The sequence below is a fragment of the Anas acuta genome, chromosome 10, assembly GCF_963932015.1.
Source record: "Anas acuta chromosome 10, bAnaAcu1.1, whole genome shotgun sequence".
NCBI lineage: Eukaryota > Metazoa > Chordata > Aves > Anseriformes > Anatidae > Anas > Anas acuta.
Genome location: NC_088988.1, coordinates 6,365,001 through 6,388,678, shown reverse-complemented (window position 1 = coordinate 6,388,678; position 23,678 = coordinate 6,365,001). Strand labels below are relative to the sequence as shown.

Below are 23,678 nucleotides of genomic sequence, written 5' to 3'. Positions count from 1 at the left end.
GAAACAGAAATGAACATCGTATTGCCCTTGTTTTCTGTCAGATTTTCCAGGTCTCCATGAGGCTTATTAATCTTTGGGTGTAATGGAAAATGTGTTGCTATGTTACATACTACAGCAGCCTTTGCGCTCAAAGGATTGAAGGCATTATTAGTCTTTGTCTTATTTACATACTGTACTTGGGTGCGTGCTAGCAGAGCTGCACTTAGAGCACAGTGGAGAGTGCAGTTAGAAAATGTTTGTGGATTTCTGAAGTGTGTACTAATGCATCTGACCAGATGGCTGCATGGTAAGTCATTTCAACCTGAAGTAATGATCAGAAGCCCTTTTGAGAAACACTGACAGCACATGGCACAGACCTTGGAAATTTCCTGGTAAGAAAATACCAAATAGGAGTTTCTTGATAATCTTATTTTAGTGCACCCCGAAAATATACGATCCCACATTTCTGAACTCCTGAAATTGGCTCCTAAGCCTGCAATTCTGTCCAAAAATTAGCTGTTAATCTATGAGATTGCCTTGTTTATGTGCTTAGTGCAAGTACAGCAGAAGAGAACTTTTGGACTCCCAGAAATGAGAGGTAGAAAAATTAATGGGTAAATGGTATTACTGTCAGGTACTTAATTCGATAAAAATGTCTTAAATTTTCTCTATTACTCTATTTTTTAAGGTCCAGTTTTGAATAAGCTCTGGCAAAAACAGTAATTGCGTTTACATTTTATATCCAGTTATTATTGTCATTCTCTCTTAGCTAGAAAAAAAAAAAAAAAGGAAAGCTGTTATTCCAATTAGTTAAGAAACCCCCTAGCTCTCATAGACAGATGAGTAGTCTGAGTTGGACCACACGTAGTACACACCATTGCAGTGGGACTGCTGTGCCTTATTTTCAGCATGTATGGCCCATTACACTTACAGGGTCTTTGTACAAATTGAGCCTCACAAGTGGCCAGAAAGCATTGCAAAATGATGCTTCTCATAGAACATACATCACATGAATGCTGTTCTATATTTTAACAGTAATAAATAAATAAATATATATATTTTAAGAATTATTAACCCATCCACCACCACTTCTCCAAGATCCTCTGCCTCACGTATTCTCATGCGATGTCAGCAGTAGCAGTGATGGCTTTGGAGTGCTGCAGATGGGTGGCAGAGATAAGGTTTCGGTGCCTCAGTTGCCTGCTGCCACAGGCGATCATGTAGTTTGCCCATACCTGGAGTTGGCCAGGATGCTGCTTCTGGAGGATGCCTTATTTTCTTCTGCCTGGAGTTCTCTTGCTTTCTTTTAGCATGCAGTACAATTATGAAGTAATTTGCATACCATGTACACTTTGCCAAATTTTTAAAATTGACATGTTTGAAAAGGATTTACTGCCATTCACAGTGCTACACTGATTAATCGCAATTAGGGACAAAATACAGAACTTTTACTAAGCTTCCAGTGAGCGAGAAAATTAGCACTTCTTGCAGTAATAAGAGTAATTCCCTTGGAGAGAATTCCCATTTAAAATGTTCTTTTGTGCCATTTTCAAAAGTAAGTTTCACTTCTGAAAATGATTTCATAGCTGTAGTCACCATTTTTTTAGTCACCTAAAAGTGCATTGCCATTACGTATGCATACTGACAGCATCCTGTTAGGACTGATGTACTTCAAAGTTTTTTGGACATCTTTGCATCTACCTCAACCTTTATTTATTTTGACCAGAGGGAGTGTTAACGCAGGCGGCAGGACAGTGCAATTCTTTCCTTTCCCAGTGACAGAAGGAACTGATGGCAAGGCTGAAAGCAAGTGGATGTATTTAAGGAGGACAGTAAATTATTCTAGGGTAGAAGGAACCACCATATTTTCAGTGACCCCAGAACTATTCACACATCAGAGGTAGGTTGTCAGACAAATACTCCCAGGTTACTAGTAGGGCAGGGAATTGCTTTCATCCTCTTGTCATGCTGGCTATTCAGTTATTCCCTACAAATCTGAATACAAAATGACATTTTAGCTGCTTTCTTAAGCTCACAATTTCTGTCTTGCAACCCACTGCTCCCAGAAAAGTCTCTAAATGGCTGTGCCAAAATAGCTTTTTGTAGCAACAGGACTGCATTTTGTCCTGTTTTATCTTGTATGGAGTAACTACTAATTGAGAAATAAAGTAAGTGAGAATGACCCTTTTGGCTGGTGATTGTGGCTTTTACCTGGGAAGTGGGCCACTGGGGTTTCACTACCTGCTTCAGTGAAAGTTTAATTATGTACAGAAAGTGGAGTTGTATCAAAGAGGGAAGCGAACACTCAACCACAGCATAGCTATCAACCAGAGATGGGCGATGCGCTCCAATCCCCCCAGGCAGAGAGGAGAATTAAACCAGGTTACTCCCACATCACAGGTAGGAGGAAGATGTCTCTTCAACAGAATTGTGAACTTAACCTTATTTTTTTTCTTTTTTTTTTTTTTTTTTCTGCTGCTTTGCTATATGAGAGTTCAAACCAGAATGTTTTGTTGTGAATTATGAACTATTTATTTTCCAACAAATTAAATGTTACTAGGAAAATATTTCATCATATAGAAAGAAATTTGAAGATTTTTTAAAAAGTAGTGTAATGAAAACCAACATTATATTTGATTTTCATTTGGCAGCTAAAAGCCTCCTAATATTGCCTGTGAATTTAGGTATAGTTTGTACAATATAATTAATATTTGTGTAATGCTAACACATCATATTACTTAAAATGTAAATTTATTTATAAATACATATATATAGTATACGCTTATATGAGTTTATATTACGTTTATATTAGTATAAGTTAGATGTTAGATTGATGTAAAATATATAGAAGTCTTGTGACAATACATTCTTAAAGATTACTAACAGATTTCTGTTGAGCTGTACCAGAGATAGCAACCTTTTAGGAGTTTCCCTTTTCTTCATCATTGTCTTTATCCTACTTAGTGTTAAAAGCATAGGTTTTCTCCCTTCTTTTTTAAAAAAATAACATTATCATAATTTGTTTGGAATAATGTGTTTAGGTTATCAATATGTGGTGTATTCCAGCACTCATAAAAGTAAGATTTCTAGATAGACACAGATATAAATATTTTTAACCATGTAAAGAAAAATCAATTTTCATAAGGTTACATCTTTTTACTTCTCTGTATATACAAAGACTATATTAAAAGAGAGATTAAATTTTACTCTGCAGAGTAAAATGCAAACAGAAAATTATTTTTCATTTTTTCAGTGCAAGCAATGGATTATCATTTATTTATGAGACTTTTTTAAATCTAGAATATATGGAAATCTTTTCTTGAAGCACAATGTAATATTGAATTGGGAATGTTGTCTGACACTTTTCTTCTTACAGTTGCATTGAATGATTCTATTGTATGAATTTTTTAAAGAGGCTTCAATATACTCTGCATTTGAAAGGGAGGAAGTAATCAGGGTAATCTTGAAGAATCTTATAACTGCACCTCCTCTACTTCTTCGTTCTTCAAACAAACTTCTGCAGAAAAGTCCAGGTTATAGCAAATCTTAATATCCAGGTATTATTTCCTGTCCTAGTATGTCTCCACATGCAGGAGTTTGTTGCTGTGGCCGAACATAGAATCACTCATCTCTATTGTATTTTCATCCTCCTAAGGGTATTATTCAAACGTAATCATTACAGAGAGCTGGATTTAAATCAGAGCTATGCTGTGCGAATCTGATAATAAATGAATACAGAGCTGAAAGGGCTTATTACGATTTGTCTGAGAATGTATCAGGTCAAGTTAAAAAAACGTTTTACCTCTCTTTCCCCTCCCAAAAAGTTTCTATCCCATTATCTGTCTTTTGAGTGGCCAGAGCTAACTTCTCTTGTTTTCAGAGGAAATTATCCTAAGAGCTACTAAATACCTCCAAGTGTTTCAAGTAGGTGTATAAGCTGAAGGAACCTGAACAGGTCTTGTTGAATAGTACATCCAACTGTTTTAGCAGATTTGTGGTTCGTAAGAAACTTATCTTAGAAACTGTAGTCTGTATCAGAGAACAGAGGTCTGAAACTTCCATTTGTTTTCCTAAAACGCTGGTATAAAACAGGCCCTGTGAAATATGGACAAGTAGTGAAAGTGAATAACAGAGCAAAAGGTGCAGAAAAATTGCCTTTGTCACAAATAAAATTATCTGCCATTGTATGTCTTGTGATTCACTGGTTTTGGTATTCATAAATTATAGTGACAGAAAATGTAATGCTAACCTATTCATTTAGGTTGATATGAATTTTACGTTAAAATAGTTACAGTTTTTATATGTTAAAAGAGTCCATAGAGAGACTTGAAGCCAATTAAGGAGAAATAAAGACCTGTGTGTCTGTTTGTACACCTTCATCTAAACACAGCTTATGAACAATAGAAATTTGAGACATTTACACAGCAATTGATTTTTCTTTTTTCTTCTTCGATAATTACCCTTATACTAGTGATTATAATTTGAGTATCTTCAAGAGAAAATAACTTATCTTTTTGCTGCAGAGAAGTACTATGACAGAAAATAGTTTTCCCTGAATGTGTTTGATGCCTAATACAGTGATGGCCAGGTAATAAACAAATTATGTTGCATTAATTTCAAGCAGACATTCTTCCTTCATCTTCTGCTTTCTCTTATATTCTGTTTCACTGAACTTGGGAATTAATTCTGCCAGTCTCTGTTCTTTGTTAGTGTTTTTTAGTCTTCTGTCATCAGAGCACCTAGAAGTTGTATTTGGAACCAGATCCTCAATCAATGAGAATATAGGGAACTTCCTACTGTAAGGAGTATGGCAATGTTCCTTACATAAGGAATAAAAGATTTATGTGTTGAACCAAACCTGTCCTGGGAAGCCAATTTTCATGTTGGTTCCTTGTAAGCGAATTTCTTCTCTCTAACAGTGTCCAATGCCATGTGCTTCCAAAAAGAAAGGTGTCGTGTAATCTACATCCTTGTCTTCATTCCTTCTAGAGCACAATTTAAGCTGTAAAGGATAAGATAACACTGAGTATGAGAATTAGGTCTGCTGAGCTAAATCACGTTCAATACGTGTGATGACCTTACAGGAAGGAGACATGGTGTCTTTTGAGGTTCTTCTGTACTGGTAGGATCCTACCCTTGTCTCCTGCAACCTGCTCCAGGTCGATGAAGGGACACAATTGTCCAGCTGTGCCTCAGCTCGTTGCCTTTGCAGCACTGACCTGACAGCCACCTGGCACTGAACCAGCACAAGCGCGCAGCTCTCTTGGGGTTGTGTTGTGGTACCACAAAATGGGGAGGTGGCTGCCATTCCCGCATCCTTCCCATGAACACCAGTGCCGTGGCACAGTGGCTTATGCAAGTAGCTCATTTGTAGAGCATTGAAAGAAATGTGGGGGTGAAGCTTTTGTACAGTGAGTGCATAGACTATACCAAGCTGATTTACAATTTTTATCTCAAAAAAAAAAAAAAAAAGAAAAAAAGAAAAAAACAAAACACCAAAACAGATCCAAAACTTTTTTTGACAGCTGTGGTTTGACCTCATTAGGACATTGTTTTAACATTACAGGAGAAAACAAAATGTGGAGTTTTGACTGCAAGACAGAACAAGTCTGCAAAAATCAACCTTACTTATGAAACTAAATCCATTTTGGAAAGCATCTAATAGTACAAGTCACAGTATGTTAAACATAGGTAATTTTGTAAGTCCTTTTAATGTTCAAGTTGGGCATTTAATATAAACACATTTTGGTACATTTGGCATTCTGGTCATAGTAAGAAAGAGCTATTTGTAAAAAGTTACATATGGTCATCTGAACTAATTGCTAAAACGACACTACATTAATTGGATAATTAAAGATTGTGAACATGTGGCTATTGTATTCATTGGGCATTAAGCCAACAATTTCTGTGGTTGGGAAAATGACTGTTAATGTAATTCGCAATTCATCTGCTGTATCCTTTTTCATAGGAATAAATAAGCAACAGGGGTCTTAAATTTAGATTAGAAGAACTTGTAATTGGTATTTTTAAATTGAGTTTTAAAGCACATTTATGATTTCCATTGTGTTTATGTTTTAACACTTTTGAGTGATGGCAGCTTTGATTTTTTTAGCATCCATCTCACAAATTAATAGTATTGATTTTTGGTTTGGATTTATTGTTAGCTTTTTGGAATAGTATGCTTTGTAACATGAGACCTAGTGCTCCCTGGTTTATTTTGAAGAGGATGAGTGTTGGCACACAGTTTGAAGAAGTTTGTAATAGCAGTAAATTGTCTATGTTCTTTGCCTTTATCTATCAAGGTTATTTATCAGGAAAATTATGTCTGGTAAGTGGGGGCCTGTTTGAATGGGTGACAGACTAACTTCACAAATCCTTGTACCAACTAGTCACTTTGTGTGTGTGCATGAAGTTTTGGTTATCGCTTTTCTTGCTCATAATTTGAAAGTAAAATCTGTGGTCTCACAACGACCTCTAAGTGACTGACCTCTAAATCTAATCACTCCAGACTCCTTTGAAAATTGACAAATATGTCAAATTTACCTTTGAGTATCAAAACATTTTTAAAATCTTTCATTTGCTAAAAGCTATAATAAGTCTTAAGTTAGTAGTTATTGTTCCAATGTGATTGAATCACACAGCTTTCTTGATATGCATAGTGAGTTTATAGCTATACCATCATCTTCTCATCTCATCTCATATTCTGAATTATCAATTTTATAACAGTTAAAAATTCAGTTTTACATTCTGGCTGAGCAACTTATTGATTGATTTAGTCTGAGCAAAATGGTCACAAATGGTCAATACATGGTCAAAAGGGTGTCAGAGACATATAAAAAATAGATCTATAATTTTTATTTGGATGCTTGTTGACTTACATGTGCTTGCTTTCTTTTTGCTTTTTCTATTTTTATTCTTTTATTTAATTTAATGACAAAAACAGAGATTGACTGAAGAGAAAGAAATATGAAAATCTTTCTTATCTAAATAACCAATCCTAATTATGCTGTGTCTGTATGTGCTGATTTTAACCAGAAAAATGTACAATGTTTCCAAATTTTCATTAGGTTCAGATAAAAAAGGGCATGGTTACCTATGTTATTATTTTCTTTGGATAGAAGGGTTTTTGTTTGTTTGTTTTTGTTTTGTTTGTTTGTTTGTTTGTTTTTTTAAACAGAACTTCTACAGCACTGTGTATTGTACACCTGTGTCTGTGTTCATATTCATACCAATGTGAGAGAAACTCTCAAATCTGTGGGAAAACCATTGCAGTAGAATTTACACTTCAGCCATATTATTCTCAGTTATATCTCCACAGCGATGTCAAGACAGCTAACATAGATAAACTTGTTAGGACAAAAGCATAGAAGATGCTGTGAATTACCTGAAAATGCAAATTGCAACTGAAAGGTCCAGGGAAAAAAAAAAAATATATATATATATATGGGGGGAATTCCATCCTAGCATCATTGTGCCTTGCATGTAGAATGAGAAGCTATGTTAAATCTAAGGAATTGCTGTTGCATTAGTAATTAGTTGATCAGGATATGGATTATACTTTACTCTTCATTAGGAAAACTATTAAGCCATTTCAAGAAGGAAAAACCTTCACAGCGTGTTTATGGGAATATCTGAATAACTGATCAGAGAAATCATCTACTTTGCAAAGAAGTCAGGTTTTCTGGGACACTTAAGTTTTATTAAAGTAAAAAAGTTCATAGGGTTCACAAACGGTAGCACTAACTAGTTCTGGTGAAGGAAACAGAACAGTAACTGCAGGTGGCCTGAACAAGATGTGTTGTGGTGTGCTCATTTCTAGTAAGGGAAGAAGGGTTGGTTCTGCTTTTGAGTATAGCTGTTAAGAGATTTGAAGTTCCATTCGGAATGGTGTTCCGAACAACAGCCTATTCAATGACATCTTTCAGAGGGGGAGGGCTAAGGACAAGAAGTGAGGATTGCCTGTGGTAATCAAGGGAGTCTGTAGAAACTCAGAAGGCAGAAAAAAGCTGGTATGTGTTTTTGTTTTTTGATTCTGTTGTCTCTTCAGTTGCAGCACTGAAGTGTGGTCTGAAATTTGTCTTGTGCTGGTGAAGCTCCATCTCTAGGCAATGTGGGTAGCACAGAGGCTTATTGTGCACAACAGTAGATATCCATGATGCACATTTTGTAAGTCTAGATGTATCAAATACTTTATTTGTTTGCCACAGTTCAAATGCAATTCAGCAACTGACCCAGCAAGGGGAGCTGTAGATTAGTGTGGACAGTTTTGTGGTTTCATAAACCAAAAACTCTCAAATAAAAGCATTTTCTTCAGGATGTATCTCACTAAATTTCTGAATTTTCACAACAGTTTCAAGGGAGGGTTCTATAAAATACTTGACTGCAGGTTGCATGAGGGAACTGTTTATTAGCCCACCCCCTCAAAATAATTAAAACGTTTGTAAAGCCATGCTGTTTTTGTCTAATATTAAAACAGCATCAATATCTGTTAGTGTGATATCAGTTCATCTGGTCCTGGATAATCTGGTACAGGAGTCAATGAACTTAATGCAGTATTGGTAATCCAAAAGGGTTTGAGTTAAGTGTTTTTGACATGCAGAATCAAGAGTCAAGGGCAAAGCAGACTTTAAATATTCCTTCAGCATAGTCTGGTAGGGATATAATTGAATACCTCAGGTAAAGCATCTTATCAGAACTAAAGCTGGTTAGTGTCTCATCACCAAACAGTGAGGTGCAGTCTGTCTTCTCCACACAAGTGCTCTTTTGACATTGTAGAAAGTCCTTTCAGGTCTTAGTTCACACTGGAAATTCTTCAGGTCTGCATTTGCACAATATAGGATAAATTGTACTGCGTCTGAGTTGCTCCTTGGCATGGTTGTCATTCTAGCATCTTAGTAGTTAGTGTCAAAGCAGCTACAGGATTGTGAGAAGTTGCACAAAAACAGGAATCTGGAAAGGGATAAATATTGTATGTTTGTGTTGTTAATGTGACATAAATCCTCATGGTAAAATACAGAAATGTTTCCGCTCAGATTAGAATTATAGATCATATGTTCTTTTAAGAGGTATACGGAGATAATTTACTAAAAAGACATGTATCAGGAGACTAAACTGCCAGAAATTCTCTATCACAATCTATCTCTGGGGTTGCAAAAAACTGTGCAGAGGATGAAGTCGGAGCATAAACAGTGTGTTCAAATGTCTGTGAACAGACGAAATTTTATGACTCCAATTTTTGGAAGTCTTAAAGCTGCATTATGGGTATTGTAATGTTTGATATTTTTAATAAACAGCAGTTTCTATAGTCATGCAGTCGTGGATAATTCTCACTGAAAATAAAAGTCCTTCCACCTGTAAATGTGGATAGTGTCTTGATCAGGCAGAAGGCTGAGAGGTTCATATCATGTTGTTAGTTATGCTTTACTAATGGAGCTATATCAGTGCTGTAGGGTCAATGTCGGTGAAAAAGTTAATTTGTGAGACAAAGTGTCTCTGAAAATGTGAGGAATTGAAGATTTTCCTTTTTTTTTTTTTTTTTTCTTCCATAATTCCTGTTGCAACTCTTCTTTCTAATAAGAAAAGTCAAGAAAGTTCAAATTATTTTATAAGGTATGCTCCTTAGTGAGGCTCATGTGGAATATGGCACCCCAGTTTTTCAGATCAAATTCAGAGTTGTAATTTTGACATGAACAACTTATATGTCATCATTAAAATACCAAAGTTAAGGTTATTTTCCTCCTCTCCACTCCCCTTTCCTTGGGGGGGGAGGAGGGGACGACAACGACAAACAAACAAACAAAAACCTTCAGTCCTGCAAAAATTGGCTATTTGGCTATTAACATGTGGTGAAATTTAACTGGAATTTCTAGCATTATGGAGGCACTAGAAACTGAAGAAGGAACCTTGCTTTAAGTGACCTATCCTGCCAAATGGTAATGACAGTTGGTAGGAGGCTTGCTAACAGAATGAAGACATATTTTTTAAATTAAGATTTATTTGTTGTGGTTGTTACTTTGGGTTTCAGTTATTATTTCTGCTGAGGTTTTATCTCCTTCAATACTTTCTCCTTTTTATTTGTGTGTGCTAAATGTTTAAATGATTTATTTTTCAAGAGCAAAAAATAAAAGAAGTTCCTCATAGCAAGAGTTTGATTTCATAGTAGTGTAGTATAGAAAGCAGTTCAAAAATAATATATCCTTAACATCTAGTATTCACAGAAAATGCAGTAGATGCCTTTTAGAAATACATATGCTGATCTTTAAGTTACCAGACTGATTCGTGAGGATGGTGAGTAATTTGGTAGAAGCATTTATTGCACAGCTCAACCATGCTGCATCACTTGCAGGAATTTGGCATGATAGAAAAAAAAATACAAGTCTCAAATGAACAAATCTCAAGCCAGTAATATTCACCCTTTTTCATTTTCCTTTCCATTCATAATTGCTTCTAAACTTATGTGAGTTTTTCAAAATATCTGTCTTATTGATTCGAATTAAGCTATAAAATGTCATTACAAGAGCTATTCTTTTTTTTTTTTTTCTCTCTGATTACTGTATACAGACACTGATCAGGCAAAATGCTATTTTTTTTTGTCTTTTCACATATGGTGTGTTTTGTACCTGTTATGTATGGAAAACAGCATGAGGGAAATGTCACAGACAGAGAAGGGCATTTATCATGGATGATATCTTGTGTTCATACAGCTTAAGATAAAAGGCTTTATATCCATACAAATGCAGGACACTTGGTCTATGCTGTGCTACAAAATTTCTGCTAAAGCCTTTTTAATTCATGTGTATATAAAAATATTTTAAGATATAGGAATCTGCCACTGTCAGGAGACACTCAGGTAATTTTCTGTGTTTTATGTGCATTTGCAGGCATTTTCTTATAATAAGGTATAATTCCTGTCTAGAAATAACTATTTCCAAAACATTGGAAACAATTTTTTATATGCAGGTGGTGCGTACAGTGTTAACAAAAATACATGTATACCTGAATAAGTGTCAAAGAAGCTTACGTTTTTCACTTCTTTGGTAATGAAGGGCTCATTCTACAGCTATCCATTTTCAACATTTAAACCTTTGTACACTTGCAGAGGTTTTCTTTGATATTTCTCTGAATGATGGATGTTTGGAATGAGGAGCTCTAAAGAAGTTTGTGTTCTATATCACTATAGGAGTGAAACCAGTAAATTTTGAAGATACAGGAAGAAAGCTTGTGTTTGTTGGCAAAGTGTTACTCTAACTAAATCATCAGGGTGATTTGTGTGTAGGTGTATATGAAAATTCTCAGAGTTCATATTGAAGAATATTTAAAAGAGCCATTTTTCAATAAGCTATCCAATACAATTGTACACATTCCTGGTGAACTGCAGAGAAGCTTGAATTCCTTTGGATCTATTTGGAAAGTATTCAGAAAGAAGTGCTATGCTGCCCTGCAGTAAGCCAAGTAAGCCAAGGTTTCCTGGAAGAAGCAACAGTTGTCTTACTGTGCATTTCTGTTGTCTTTTGTTATGAGAGGTGCCTTTACTCTAAGAGTGATGAACAGTAAAGGTACCCTTTTGAACTTAATTTCTGAATATTAACTTGGGTCGTGGGCTAAAGCCAACTGTCAGGTGTGATATCAATGCCAGTTAAGTTGCTGCATTTTTGTTGCTGTAATTTCAGGAGGAATTAGATATTCCTATTTTTCAGAGACTGATCTCTTTGCAACTTCACCCATGACTCTTTTCTTTCCATGATTCCATAAATAGTGTAGTAATAATAAAAGTCTGAAGTTTAGCCAACTTGGATAAAAACCATGAAAACCTAGGAACAGAGGGCAAGGTGTGAAATATCCAAAAAAAGCTGTAATGACAAGGATGATGGAAAGAAAATGTGAAGGTAGGCTGGAAAGAGACAAAGCTAAGTACTACGTGAAACTTATGAAACGAAGAGTGAAATTTTGGTTGTTGCTTTTAAATGTGCTCTTACAGTTTTCAAATGAAATTAAAGCAAGAGAAGATTACTGTTCATATTAAATGGGGATAATGTGTTCTTCTTGTGTTATGCTTAGGCTATTTTTTCATTGGGGGAGGAGACCAGAAACTATAAAACATGCCGCTTAGCAGTCACATCTAACTCTGTAGGAGGTAGATTAGTTCTCTGTATGTTTCCAACACTAAGGATTATTTTTTGGAAAGAGCTTTGGAGTACAAAATGCTGCTAGCTTATACATCATCCTTTCTATAAGTTGTCTGGGTGTGAAGAACAGTTTCTGATCATTTAACTTATTTGTAAACCTGTTGATTTTACACCTTCCACTTTAATTTCAAAAGTAGCTAGTAGGCTTTCCTGATCTCTGACTCTTGATTTCTATTGCACCATAGTCAGTAATTGGAACTGTTTTTTGTTAAAGATAGTCTTAGTAGAATCATCTGGAGAAGATGAATTTAAATTAAATATATATATATATATACATATATATATATATATATATATATATATATAAAGGAAAGCAAGTGGTGGAGAATTTTCAGTGTTAGTTATTGATTTCCTTGATTGTGAGCACACAGGAACGCTGACACTCAGTGTACCTAATTGTGATTTTATTGACTATCATTTCTACCTTGTTTATATTGCCAGGGTCTGTTGGTCACTGTGACTGATGGTTTTCACTCATTCAAAGTCTTGCCAGTTTGACCAAATAGTCTTTTGTTCTTTTCATTTTTCCTTAATACAACCACCCTGCCCCTTCAAGCTTTGTGCATCATGACCACTGCTAATGTGGAAAACAGTGGTGTTCCCAAATCCAGCTCTGTTCAGTATACATCTTCTTTCCAAAACAGGTCCTGACACTGTAATATGCTCTCACGATGAGAGATGGGACAGATGTCTGTTCACTCCCTTCTAAATGGGAAGAAAAACCTAGTATGTGAAAAGATCCTTTTCTGAGATCTTCTACCATCAACAGATCCTGCTGTGGAGTAACCAGAAACCATGTCATATATCACTCCTTTTTCCCTTTTAAAATCTAGTTATGTTGTACAAAATAAAACAAGCACACAAAACAACAACAGAACCAAACAAAAGAGGTGGTGAGCAATTTATTTTTTAAATAACACAAACATCATAAGTCAAATATGTTCATGTTTTTCCTCTGGTAATTTTAGTTTTCACATTTTTCTGGTGTATTATATGGCAAGAAGTCATTAAGAGTTTTATAGTAATGATTACATTAGCCTTATAGACTATTTTTACTAGACTGTTTTTACTGTTACATTTGCTACATAAGCCTAATTTTATGTTATTGCAATGATGTTCCTTGGTGTGTTCGAATAATCGATAACAGTACAAGGGTTGTTCCATTGGGATCACATTATATAAGTTTATAATATACAGTATAAGCTTTGATGTATACATGGAGCGTTTGCTGTTTTCCCCCCCTTCTTAAATATAGAAATTTCTAGTTGTGTTTATTCCCCTCGTCAGCATACTTTATCATATCAAAGCCTTTACAGGCAGTGTAGAACTACTGAGTTATGTTTGGGTCATGTTTTGCAGTGTGCCCTTTAATACTGTAGCCTTAGAAATGCAATTTTCAGCCTCTGCTTATTAGAATATGATAAAGTATTCCTGGTCTATGTCCAGCTCCACTAATCTCCAGACTACACTTCATGAATTAGGCATGAAGATTTTAGTCAATGTGCTTTCAAAGACCAATGTTTAGGGAATCATGGATTTTCTACAAGCTGAGGGAGAAATCTATAATAGGAAGAACTGATTTTCAAACATCATATTCTGTAGAAGAAATGACCAGTTCTGGCTTGGAAACAGAAAACATTTTCTTTTAGAATACTCAAGAACTGGTTAAAAATATACTGTAGGTTTTAACTTATAAAAGGAATAGCTTTTAAAAATGCATTGTAAGTACTGTATGGTGTATAGTGCCTCATACATATTAGATACCACGTAGACATCTCCTGAAGTGTGGGTTAAAAAACAAGTCACACTAAAGTTGAATCAGTTTAGTAGTATTAACCTACTCACTGATGGACGTTCGTCTGCTTTACCTGTTCATACGCAGCAGATCCTGCTGTTGTGAGGTCTGACACAGGAAAAGCAGAGGTACTGTCAGCTAGAGTGTATAAATATAGAGTGTAAATTCTGTCCTGCTGCTTTAGCTTTCACTGAAGGTTACGTCCAAATAAACTAAAGCATAAAGAAAATACACAAAATTATGCATTCATAATGCTATCCAGTCTGACCCTCAGGTGTCCACTTTTGACCTTAATTGTCTTTTGTTTCTCAGTAAGAGTCATCATCATCTTGATTTTTGTGGAATAAAGGCTCAAAGATGATTCATGATCAAGTCATCTTGAGGGAGACCTGTAAGCAATCACTCAGACTTGAAAGAACTATAAACAATATTCACCTCACTGGGAAGTGTCACTCGTTGGTACACTACACAGCTTGATTTTAATATTGATAAATATATATATATATTTAATAGGAGAAAGGTGGTATCAAGGCAGTATTAGTTTAATAGCTTTTCTAGGCAAAAGTCTAGTGCAACTGTGTAAGACGAAGTTTGCAGCGTTTGCACAGATCTCTCCTACAGTATAATGTGTAACCAACTGTTGTCTTAGGAAACTGCAACACTCTTGCACAGTCTCATAGTGAGATAGCTTTCTTGCATGTCAGCTAGTTCTGGCATAAGTGAGAAGGGTACCCTTACACAGAAAAGTATGTTTCAGTTTTTCATGCTAGTGACTGTACTGGTACGGTCACACCAGTCACACAGGAGCTTTGAGCTTTTTTTTTTCTTTTTTTTTTTTTTTTTTTTTTATTTCAGCACCACAACATCCCTAAAAAGGAAATGAGACAGCTGAATGTAAATTATTTTGAATATTGAACACCAGCTCACATCCTTCCATATTCCATATAAATCCAAGAAGAATGATAAGCAGGAATGTATCTGGAAAAATTTGCTGTTGGTAGAATGACTTATATTGCATCCTTTCCTCTTGTTCTAACATTTCCCTGTATACTGCAGCCAGGGATCAGCTAGTCCAAAGGTACAGGCCCTTCTTTGACATCTGTATAGCCAGAGAGCAGGAAGAAGTAGGGAGGTAAACAGAAATCCTTAATTAACTACACAGACTTCATAATGCAAAAGTGCATTATGCATATAGTTTAATGTAGAACATGTAGATATGTTAATATGCTAATATGAATAAGATGAAAAAAATTGCGGTAAATATGCAGACAGGAATAATCATCAGCAGTTCTTTCTTTGGAAAACATGAAAGATTGGGGTAGCTACATAATAATGGCTAAGGAAACCAGACTTTTAAAAAGATTTTTATTTTTTTTCCTGTGGAAAAGTAAAGAAAGGTGAGATTAATACTATATTGGACTATGAAAATCTCAGCTTTTGGGGAAACCCTTTTGTTCAAAATTCCATGCTGTGGTTTGCCATGTCATTCAGTTGTTTTATTAGAAAACATATAAACAAAAAACACAAGCACCCCATTCTTCACATTGCTATATAAATTTTCAGCATAAGCTAAATATTGTTTAGATCACAGAGGAGGAGAATTTTAGGAAATTTACAACTAGGAAATGTAGAATTTTAGGCTTTTGTTTGTTAGTTTGTTGATTTTTTAATGTATCATAAAAGTTAATTGTGTTTTGTTAAATTCATTATTAACTTGACAGCCTGTTTCTAAAATATGCATGAATATCTAACGTTAGCATAGGTGGAAGGATCAAGGTCTATATTACAGTTGCTTGAACTACAATGAAAAACTCAGAAAGTTATCATCTGCTAGTCTTTGACATTTCTGTGGTTCTTTTGGTGTTCTTTCAGAAACAAATACACTTAAATTATTAGATACTGTGTTATCAAATACATGGTTTAGGTGCTTGGAGATACAAATACGTATCTCAAGATTTTAAAAACAAAATTCAAGCAGCCCAGGAAGTTAAGCCTCTCAACTGCTCACGTGCTTTTGAAAATCACGGTGAGCCCATAGCTTCCCTTTGAAGTTTCCAAATAGCTTTGAAAATACTGTCAGTGTTGCCTAAAGACTAAGTATGGTAGGAGTCTAACTCCTAATTAAAAAAATTAATTTCCTGAATCTTACCAAATTTCAATGGTATTTATACATCTAAGTGCATGAATCACATTTGAAAATGAGATATGTGCTTCTAAATCACGTATTTTTTCCAACAGTACCTTCTTTGCCTGGGCTTGCATTTGTCCTGAGGGGAATGGCAAGGAGGCAGAACAGGGACTCCTTGTTCTAGATTTCCACAATTGAAATATCATTTATTAAGCTACATTGCACATACAATTTAACTGCCTAATGTTGAAACCTGCTTCATTTGATTGCATATGTAACTGGAGTAAATATTCTTGCATGGGATTGTGTTGCCAGGGTTTTTTGAATGCTGTGTTAGATGTGCTAAGGTTCCTCATTGAGTTTTACTGTCTGGTTGTAAATGATTACCTAAACTAGCCCTGTGTAACATTTTTAGCTCTTCAAGGGTCATTGTTTCCTATCCATTTTTTAATATTTTTTGAGCATGCTATTGATGCTGTTAATAAAAATGCCTTCTTCAATGGCTTATAGAGATTAGAATCTTAGATTACTGTAGTTTTTTTCTCTATGTATTACAGGAAGTATCTGTGCTATATGGTTGGAAAATGTTGACATTGTAATGTCTTTTCCTGCATTTGTGGGCAATAATGGATTGAAGAGTATCTTACGTATTTTTATTTTGCCAAAATCCATACTGGTTAGACACATGCCCATAATTCACATTTTTATAACTATCATTAGAACTCCTGCTGATGATTGATAGACTGAAATTTCTAGGACAGGGTCTTAAAGAGTACTCATCTAGAATTTTTTATGGAAGGACAAATAATAAATTGCTTTATAATATTTATATTTATACCAAATACTTAATGTGCTCATTTGTTTTCAGGCTAAGATGGGATAGTCATTATAAAACTACAGGAAGAGTATGGAGGCAAAACTGTAATCCTACTAAAGGGAAGTGGGAGTTGGTCACTACTGGGATATCAACCCCTTGTATTTGGAGACAGCAAACCAGTCCCAATGCTCTCATCAAGTCAGATTTCCAGCAGCAGTTAAGCATCCCATCCTTGTCTTCAAAGGAAGGAATTCAGAATATTTGTAGACCATGTTAGTTGTTTTTATCATTAAGACAAAAGTGATTCTTAAACTTATATGTCATAAAAACATAAACTTGTAATGATGATGTGTATTTTTACTTTTTGGCTTGCAGTTGGTTCTGTCGGTTATTACAAAAGTCTTATATCCTCCCATCTGCTCCATCGTAATTCTCTGAATAAACTTGAGATTCCTATATAGCAGCAGTAATGATGTGCTGTTGTCAGGATCTTACCCTAAAACAGCATATCTTGTTCTAAGTCCAGAACCAATGTGAAGTGACTTTTTTACTACAGCATTTTCATTCTTTTATCTTTCAAATTAATTGTTTTCTTTGGCATGAAATACAAAATGACCATCAGACCAATTCCAATTGGTCAAATCCAATTTAGTGGGTGAGGAATGTGAAACAAGCAAATTTATCACAGAAGGAAGATTGAAACTGGATTGGCAACTCTGTTTTTTCCTTATGACAATTCAAATTGAATACATCTTTGTTATAGGATATCTTCTTAACCTTATCTTTTAAGGCGCAACTGTGTGATAATTTAAAGTTATGATTTGATACCCAGAAAATTTTTGGGAAAGTAAGTCTGCTGGCAGGCGCATATGAATCTTGACTCTGAAATATTCACTAAATTTATGACTGTTTTCCAGGCTAATAACCTGCTGGTTGTCTGGTCAGATCCTTTATAATGTGAAAATTATGATCCAGTTAACATTACTTTATGACTACACAGGGATAAATAAAAACTGTCATTTTTCTATATTAAATTTAATCTAAATACAACACTTCTGTAGTCTTATTTATACAATATTGAATTTTACCCTTTTATCATTGATAAATGCTGTTGAATCCTGATTATTTTGAGTCACCACTCCAAAAACTCTCTTGTGGCTATGGTTCTATTTATTTTAGAACTTTATCTTAAATGAACAGAGCTCGTTAGGTCTTAAAAGACACACACACATATATATACAGAGGTTCCTCTATAGGCAATGTGCTGTGAACTAATACACTTAGCACAGTAGTGAGGAAATTGAAAATACAGTGTAAAAAGTCAGCTTTTTTAAAGCCAACAAATTACATATATTTACTTTTCTTATTTTTTTTATTAATTCTTATTTATATATTTACTGGTTTTAGCAATATTGGGATTATTTGTGCCAAAGTGGTCATGTCAGCTTTTTTTTTTTTGTCCTGTCTGTCCCTCAGCAAGACTTCAATCTCCCTGTTACCACAGGAAAAACTTCCTGCTTTTTTGAAGCAGACATTTTTTGTCATCAATCCTGTTTGATTCAGTCCTACACAGGTTTGATCAAGCCACATATCCTCTCACTAGGATCAATTTTAACCATGAAGTATAGATTGAAATACCTGTGTGTGTCAATTTGACAAAGAGAACAGAGGATATATCTTTACTAGAACTGTATTACAGTTGACAGATTGCTCCCCCCACCTTCAAGTATTGACGGCATGGAGGGATCACGCATTGCTTTAGCTGCAGCCCGTCTTTGCCATCTAGCATTGTTAGAGTCCATGAGAGTCATCTTCTGCCACGGTCCAATTGGGTGTACACACTCTTTGTGTTTCTTATTTGGAATCACATGTTTTAAAAAGCATTAGAAAGAGCTGGAAGCATGTTAACAAACTGGCAAAGTGGGAGGAAGAAGCACATCTCTTGCGCAAATGAAGAGCCTGTCCTCTTTGTATCCCCCTTCCTACTATTGCAAAAGCCTCTAAATGCATGGGGAGACAAGGCTAGAAACAGCCCACATGGTGCATAGACTTCTTCACTGGAAAGATCACTGTGGGACACTCTCACAGGTCAGAGCTTCTACATGGCAGCCTCTCTAAAGCTGTCACTGTCATTTTTGTCTAACAAAGTCCAGCACCATCCATCTCTGACAAGACATGAGAGGAGAAGTGTTTGTTTGTTCATTTGCTTTTAATTGCCATTTAGAATTAAAAAAAAAAAAAAAGAAAAAAGAAAAAAAGACCATGAGACACTGAATTTGAAGACCAGGAGCATACAGCTAGAAATGAAACCTGGAAAAAAAAAACAAAAACAAATCTGTTTAATAGGTATGTAAGTGGGGCCCCATTTGTATATAGATTTCCATTATTGTTACACTTCAGGTAGCAGAAAAAAAGGGGGAAAAAATAGTAAAAGGGGGTATTTCTTCAGTGTGAAAGCATAAGGATAAGCCTGGTTTGCAGTATTCCTGACACATCTGTTTAGTTATGCTCTGCTTTGGGAACAAGGTTTGTGAGTTCTTTAGTATGTAAAAATAGGATAAAAATGACTGGTTCACTTGCATAAGAACCCATCCCTCAGAACCTTAACCTGTTGATTATTCTTACTTAAAGGACAGTTAGTTTAATCACAGTCTGGCTTACAAGACCAGTTTTATCTATAAATCTGTTTTCAGCAATACAATATCCAGTCAACTTTATTGTCTTTATTTTATAAATTAAATTCTGTTTCTATTAAGGGGTTTATAATAGTACATGACCACCACTGACAACAGCTTAGTAAAAAATAGGCTAAATTTATATTAAATCTCAGATGCAAAAGGTCCAAAGATAGTCACACAAGTTTATTTAATCTTTCAAATGTAAAAGCTCCTTTGGCACATTCAAAAAACATGAGTTTTCCTGTGGTTCATTTGTGTCTAAATGCTTAAATTGTGAATGTATATTTCAGCCATTCAGTGCACCAACAGGAGCAAATCAACAGTGTATCTTTATATAAAACTCCTAAAAGGCTAAATTATCTGACGTAGTGGAATTCATGTGCTTGTATCACAGTAGGGGATGTGATTTATGGCTCTAAATCTATTTTTTTATTTTAATATTTTTACCAAAATTGCATAAGTCATGTGCCATTTCATTCCTGACTGAACATGGTAACTATAAAGCCATGAGTCTGACTGTGTGACTCTGAAAGAACGTGGATAGCACAATTAGCAAATGACTCTTAGTAATTGTATGTTTTCTCTTGATGGAGAAGAATGATCTGCAATATTTCCAGCCCAGAAATAAGTAGGATTCTGTTTGTGTTATCAAATTATATAGCAGGGGCAGGTGAAACAGGATTGTAGAAGTTTCATAAACCATGTATTTGCTGTATATGCTGACAAAATTAAGCAAACATGAAGTCATTATAATTACTGATGAGCAAAGGGGTATTTACCACTGCATTCCCCCTCTCTCTCTTTTTTTTTTTTTTTTTAATGCAGGATGCTATTGTTGTAGTTCAGAAAGCCCCAGGCAGCTTAGAAATCAGGCAAAAAATCAATAGTCCACTTGTTGAAGATAAGTGAATTAGCTTGTGTTGAATGTAACTGAGTACCTGAACACTTCAGTGAGCAGTCTTTGTTTTGTGAGAAAGGAGATTTGTAAGGTTTCTCTTCTGAGGACTGTGATGGTGCACATCTCAGATTAATCAAGCTGAGTAAGAGGGAGTTGACCACTTACATTGGGAAATAATTTGTGAATTTTCTTTCTTTCTTTCTGGTTACTAAGCTTATGACACTAAGCAGATTTCCACACATATCAAAGCTGATTATGGATCTCACAGAAGAATTTTAGAGAACAATAACAAAGGGGAGAAAAACAAGTAGTAATATACGGTAATTTGCCATGGGCCAAATTCAAAATTTGTTTCTCACTCTTTGTGGTCCCAGGATCTATTTTCTATTTCCTTTCATAGACATTATGTTTCTGGCAAGCTCACTGCATGTATCTATGTACTAACAGAAAAAAATGCCTCTATGCAGTGTGGTCTGAAATTGGTGCACAGACCATTTCTAATTCCTGTATCTAGAGGCAGCAACCCTTGTTCCTGCTCCAAAGGGCTCTTGCTGGCATTGCCCTCACAGAGGACTGACAACATCAACTGTTTCCTGGCTGGCTGCTCTGAACTACAGCCTGAGAAAGTAAGTTCTATTCCCACCAAATCCAATTTGCACTGATTTCTATGTTACTCATACCTGTCACTAAGATGCTGTTCTCCTAGTCAAGCTGTTTCTGAGACTCCATCGTGCATCCAAAAGTGGAAGAGATGTGCAAAAACATTCTTAACCCAACATTCAGGTTCCTGATCATTGAGCCTGTTGCCAGCTCAGCCTTAAAAAGACAGAGAAATGGGAGGGCTCCTTGAAGTGCCCTCAGGTCCGAGGGCTCCGAAGGCCATTTAAGCAGCCATGGATGGCATTGCCTGTTGTTAGTAGCTCATCTAATTTCTTCATGAATAATCAGTTTGAGAGATCTGGAAGTGGTTGTGTGGGATGAATTCTTACCAGGACGTTGGTCCTCTTGTGAACTGCAGCCCCAGCACCAAGGATGAGCCCCAGTTGGTCAAAGCTGTCCCAGGCAGCAGTGTTCCCATCCCATCCCCTACTCCCTGAACAGGTCAAAACCAACCTGCTTGACTACGTAGAGTTAATAGCAGAATTGTCACCCAGACACATTAAACTTGGGGTCAGAAGAGTTTAGATCTCAAATCAGCTGACTTGTGTTTATTTTTATGTTTTGTTTTTGAGGTGAATCTCTTGAGCTTTTAAGACATAATTTTATGGCTTTTAGCTGTGGGGGTAGAGGACAGGATTATCAGTTAGGGTAGTTGGTTAATTTTTTAAAGCAGTAACTTACTACTTTATTGCCTTGGGCAGTGATCTACCTCACCCAATTGTCCTGTAATGTAGGAGCCAGTTTCCACATACACTCAACAGCCATGTAAGCAGAGGGCCCAATGTACAAATGATGTCAGACCTATTCTTTTCAGTCTTGACCGTGTCATCCACCTGGCGATGCTGGTATACATCACCCTGGCCTTTATCCCTCAGTCATACCATCCAGGGCTGGGTAGCAAAACTTCTAAATGTTGCCCACACTTGCTCGTTTTCATCAAAATAAATCAGGCCTGCAGTTCCTCCTATGTGGTACAAAAGAGGAACCCTTGCAGCTTGTGAAGACTAAACCCAGCTTTGACCAGTTTAACATTCCTTAGCTGTGGGAGTTTTGACAGCCTGTGTCTGTAGCCAGGGCGAGCTGGTATCAGCAATGTGAGGCCTTTTTCTGTGATCACACCTGGGAAGTGTTTCAGGTGCAGCCTGTGCTCCGGCATGCAGCCTGCGGCGGCAGTGCGGGTCAGGGCAGGAGGTGATCCTTGCCTCCTCCCTCTCCCACCCTAAATCCACTTTTGTGGCAAGCCCTGCAGCTCGGGCACCTGTAGGTACCTGTTCGCGCCTTCACGATGGCTGTAGAGACCAAGTAGGATTTTTCCTGTAATTACTTCTCCCAGCTGCTGGGGACACTGTGGCATCAGGTATGACAGTATCCAGGATGTTCCCTATCCACCCTTCTTGTTTTACAGTTTTTGTGAAGCCAGTGCAGGTAACACCTGTGTGTGGTGGAGAGAGCAGCCTGGCACAGTGTGTGTGTGTTTGTGTGTGTGTGTGCAGGGGGGGAACACACAGCACGACCAGAAGAGGACAGAATACGGAGAACTAACTGGAGACTGTGAAGGATCATGAACTGAGGCTTTTCTCGTCTGTCTGAGAAAAATAAGGTTCCCGTATCGTTCCCCAAACTTCTCTCACTTCCCCTAAAGATGGTGAACCTCCTCCTTTATCCACAGTTCTTTCCCTGTTGCCATCCCTTGCCATCTCCAGGATGCCTCCTTTCACTGTTCTGCCTCTTCCATCCTTTTTCTTCTCCACTTACACGTCTCTAAGCATAAGGAGAACACACATCCCACACCCCCTTTCCCCAAACATGCTTGTGTGCTTGTTGGAAAGTGCTGTTTGGAGAGCCAGGGGTGAGGACTCAGCATGGGAACACTGGCCTTTATTACTCAGCAGTATTCCTTTCCTCCCTGCAGATGGGCTTTATTGATGAGGAGCTTGTGGAGGTGTTTGGGGGAGCCAGAACCAGATGGTTTCACCGCTTTCAGCTGGGAATTAAAGCAAAGTCCCATGCTCAGTCTGCTCCCTGAAGAAGCTGTGCATTGCTTCTTCCAAGGTCCTTAGATTCAGAGGAGATAATTTGACTCTAAATTTACATATTAATAATTTACATAGTTATTGCAAAGCCTGCTATTTAAAATCTTGATAGTGACAGCAGCATACTGTGTTTCTGTTGACTCTGATCTACGGCGTGTCTCTTTACGTAAATGAAATTATAAGCCTGGAGAAGCCTTGTTCCTGTCATTTTTTTTTCCTTTCTTTTGCTTCCTTTTTTACTGCTCAAAGTAGAGAACTCCTTCAGAGAGCAGAAATAGTTAAATTAGGTAAGTTCATTAGACCTCCCCATATCACCTACTATGCAAAGGTCAAGCACAGTGCCACGATCCTGTTACATCTTCCTGCCAATTGGTTTTCACCCTTGGTTTCAAAGGGAGCACTTATGACTGACACTTCTGGACCTCTCTGCTATGCAGCTGCTTATTTAGAGCTTTCTAGATCCAGAACAGCTAAAATAAGTGTAATTTCATGGGGCTAACACATC

At 36.4% G+C, this 23,678-nt stretch overlaps 1 protein-coding gene across 3 annotated transcripts in view; it reads left to right on the top strand.

The window, feature by feature from the left end:
• WWOX (WW domain containing oxidoreductase) overlaps nt 1-23,678 on the top strand; it is a 507,143-nt gene that overhangs the window by 190,590 nt on the left and 292,875 nt on the right. The window contains exon 9 of one of the 3 annotated variants that reach the window (XM_068693228.1): nt 16,956-17,900. The exons of the other annotated variants lie outside the window; for them this stretch is intronic. Within the exon in view, the coding sequence (XP_068549329.1) occupies nt 16,956-16,970 (15 nt within the window). The 3' untranslated portion in view covers nt 16,971-17,900. Of the gene's footprint in view, nt 1-16,955; nt 17,901-23,678 lie in introns of those variants that run through there. 3 annotated transcript variants of the gene reach the window in all.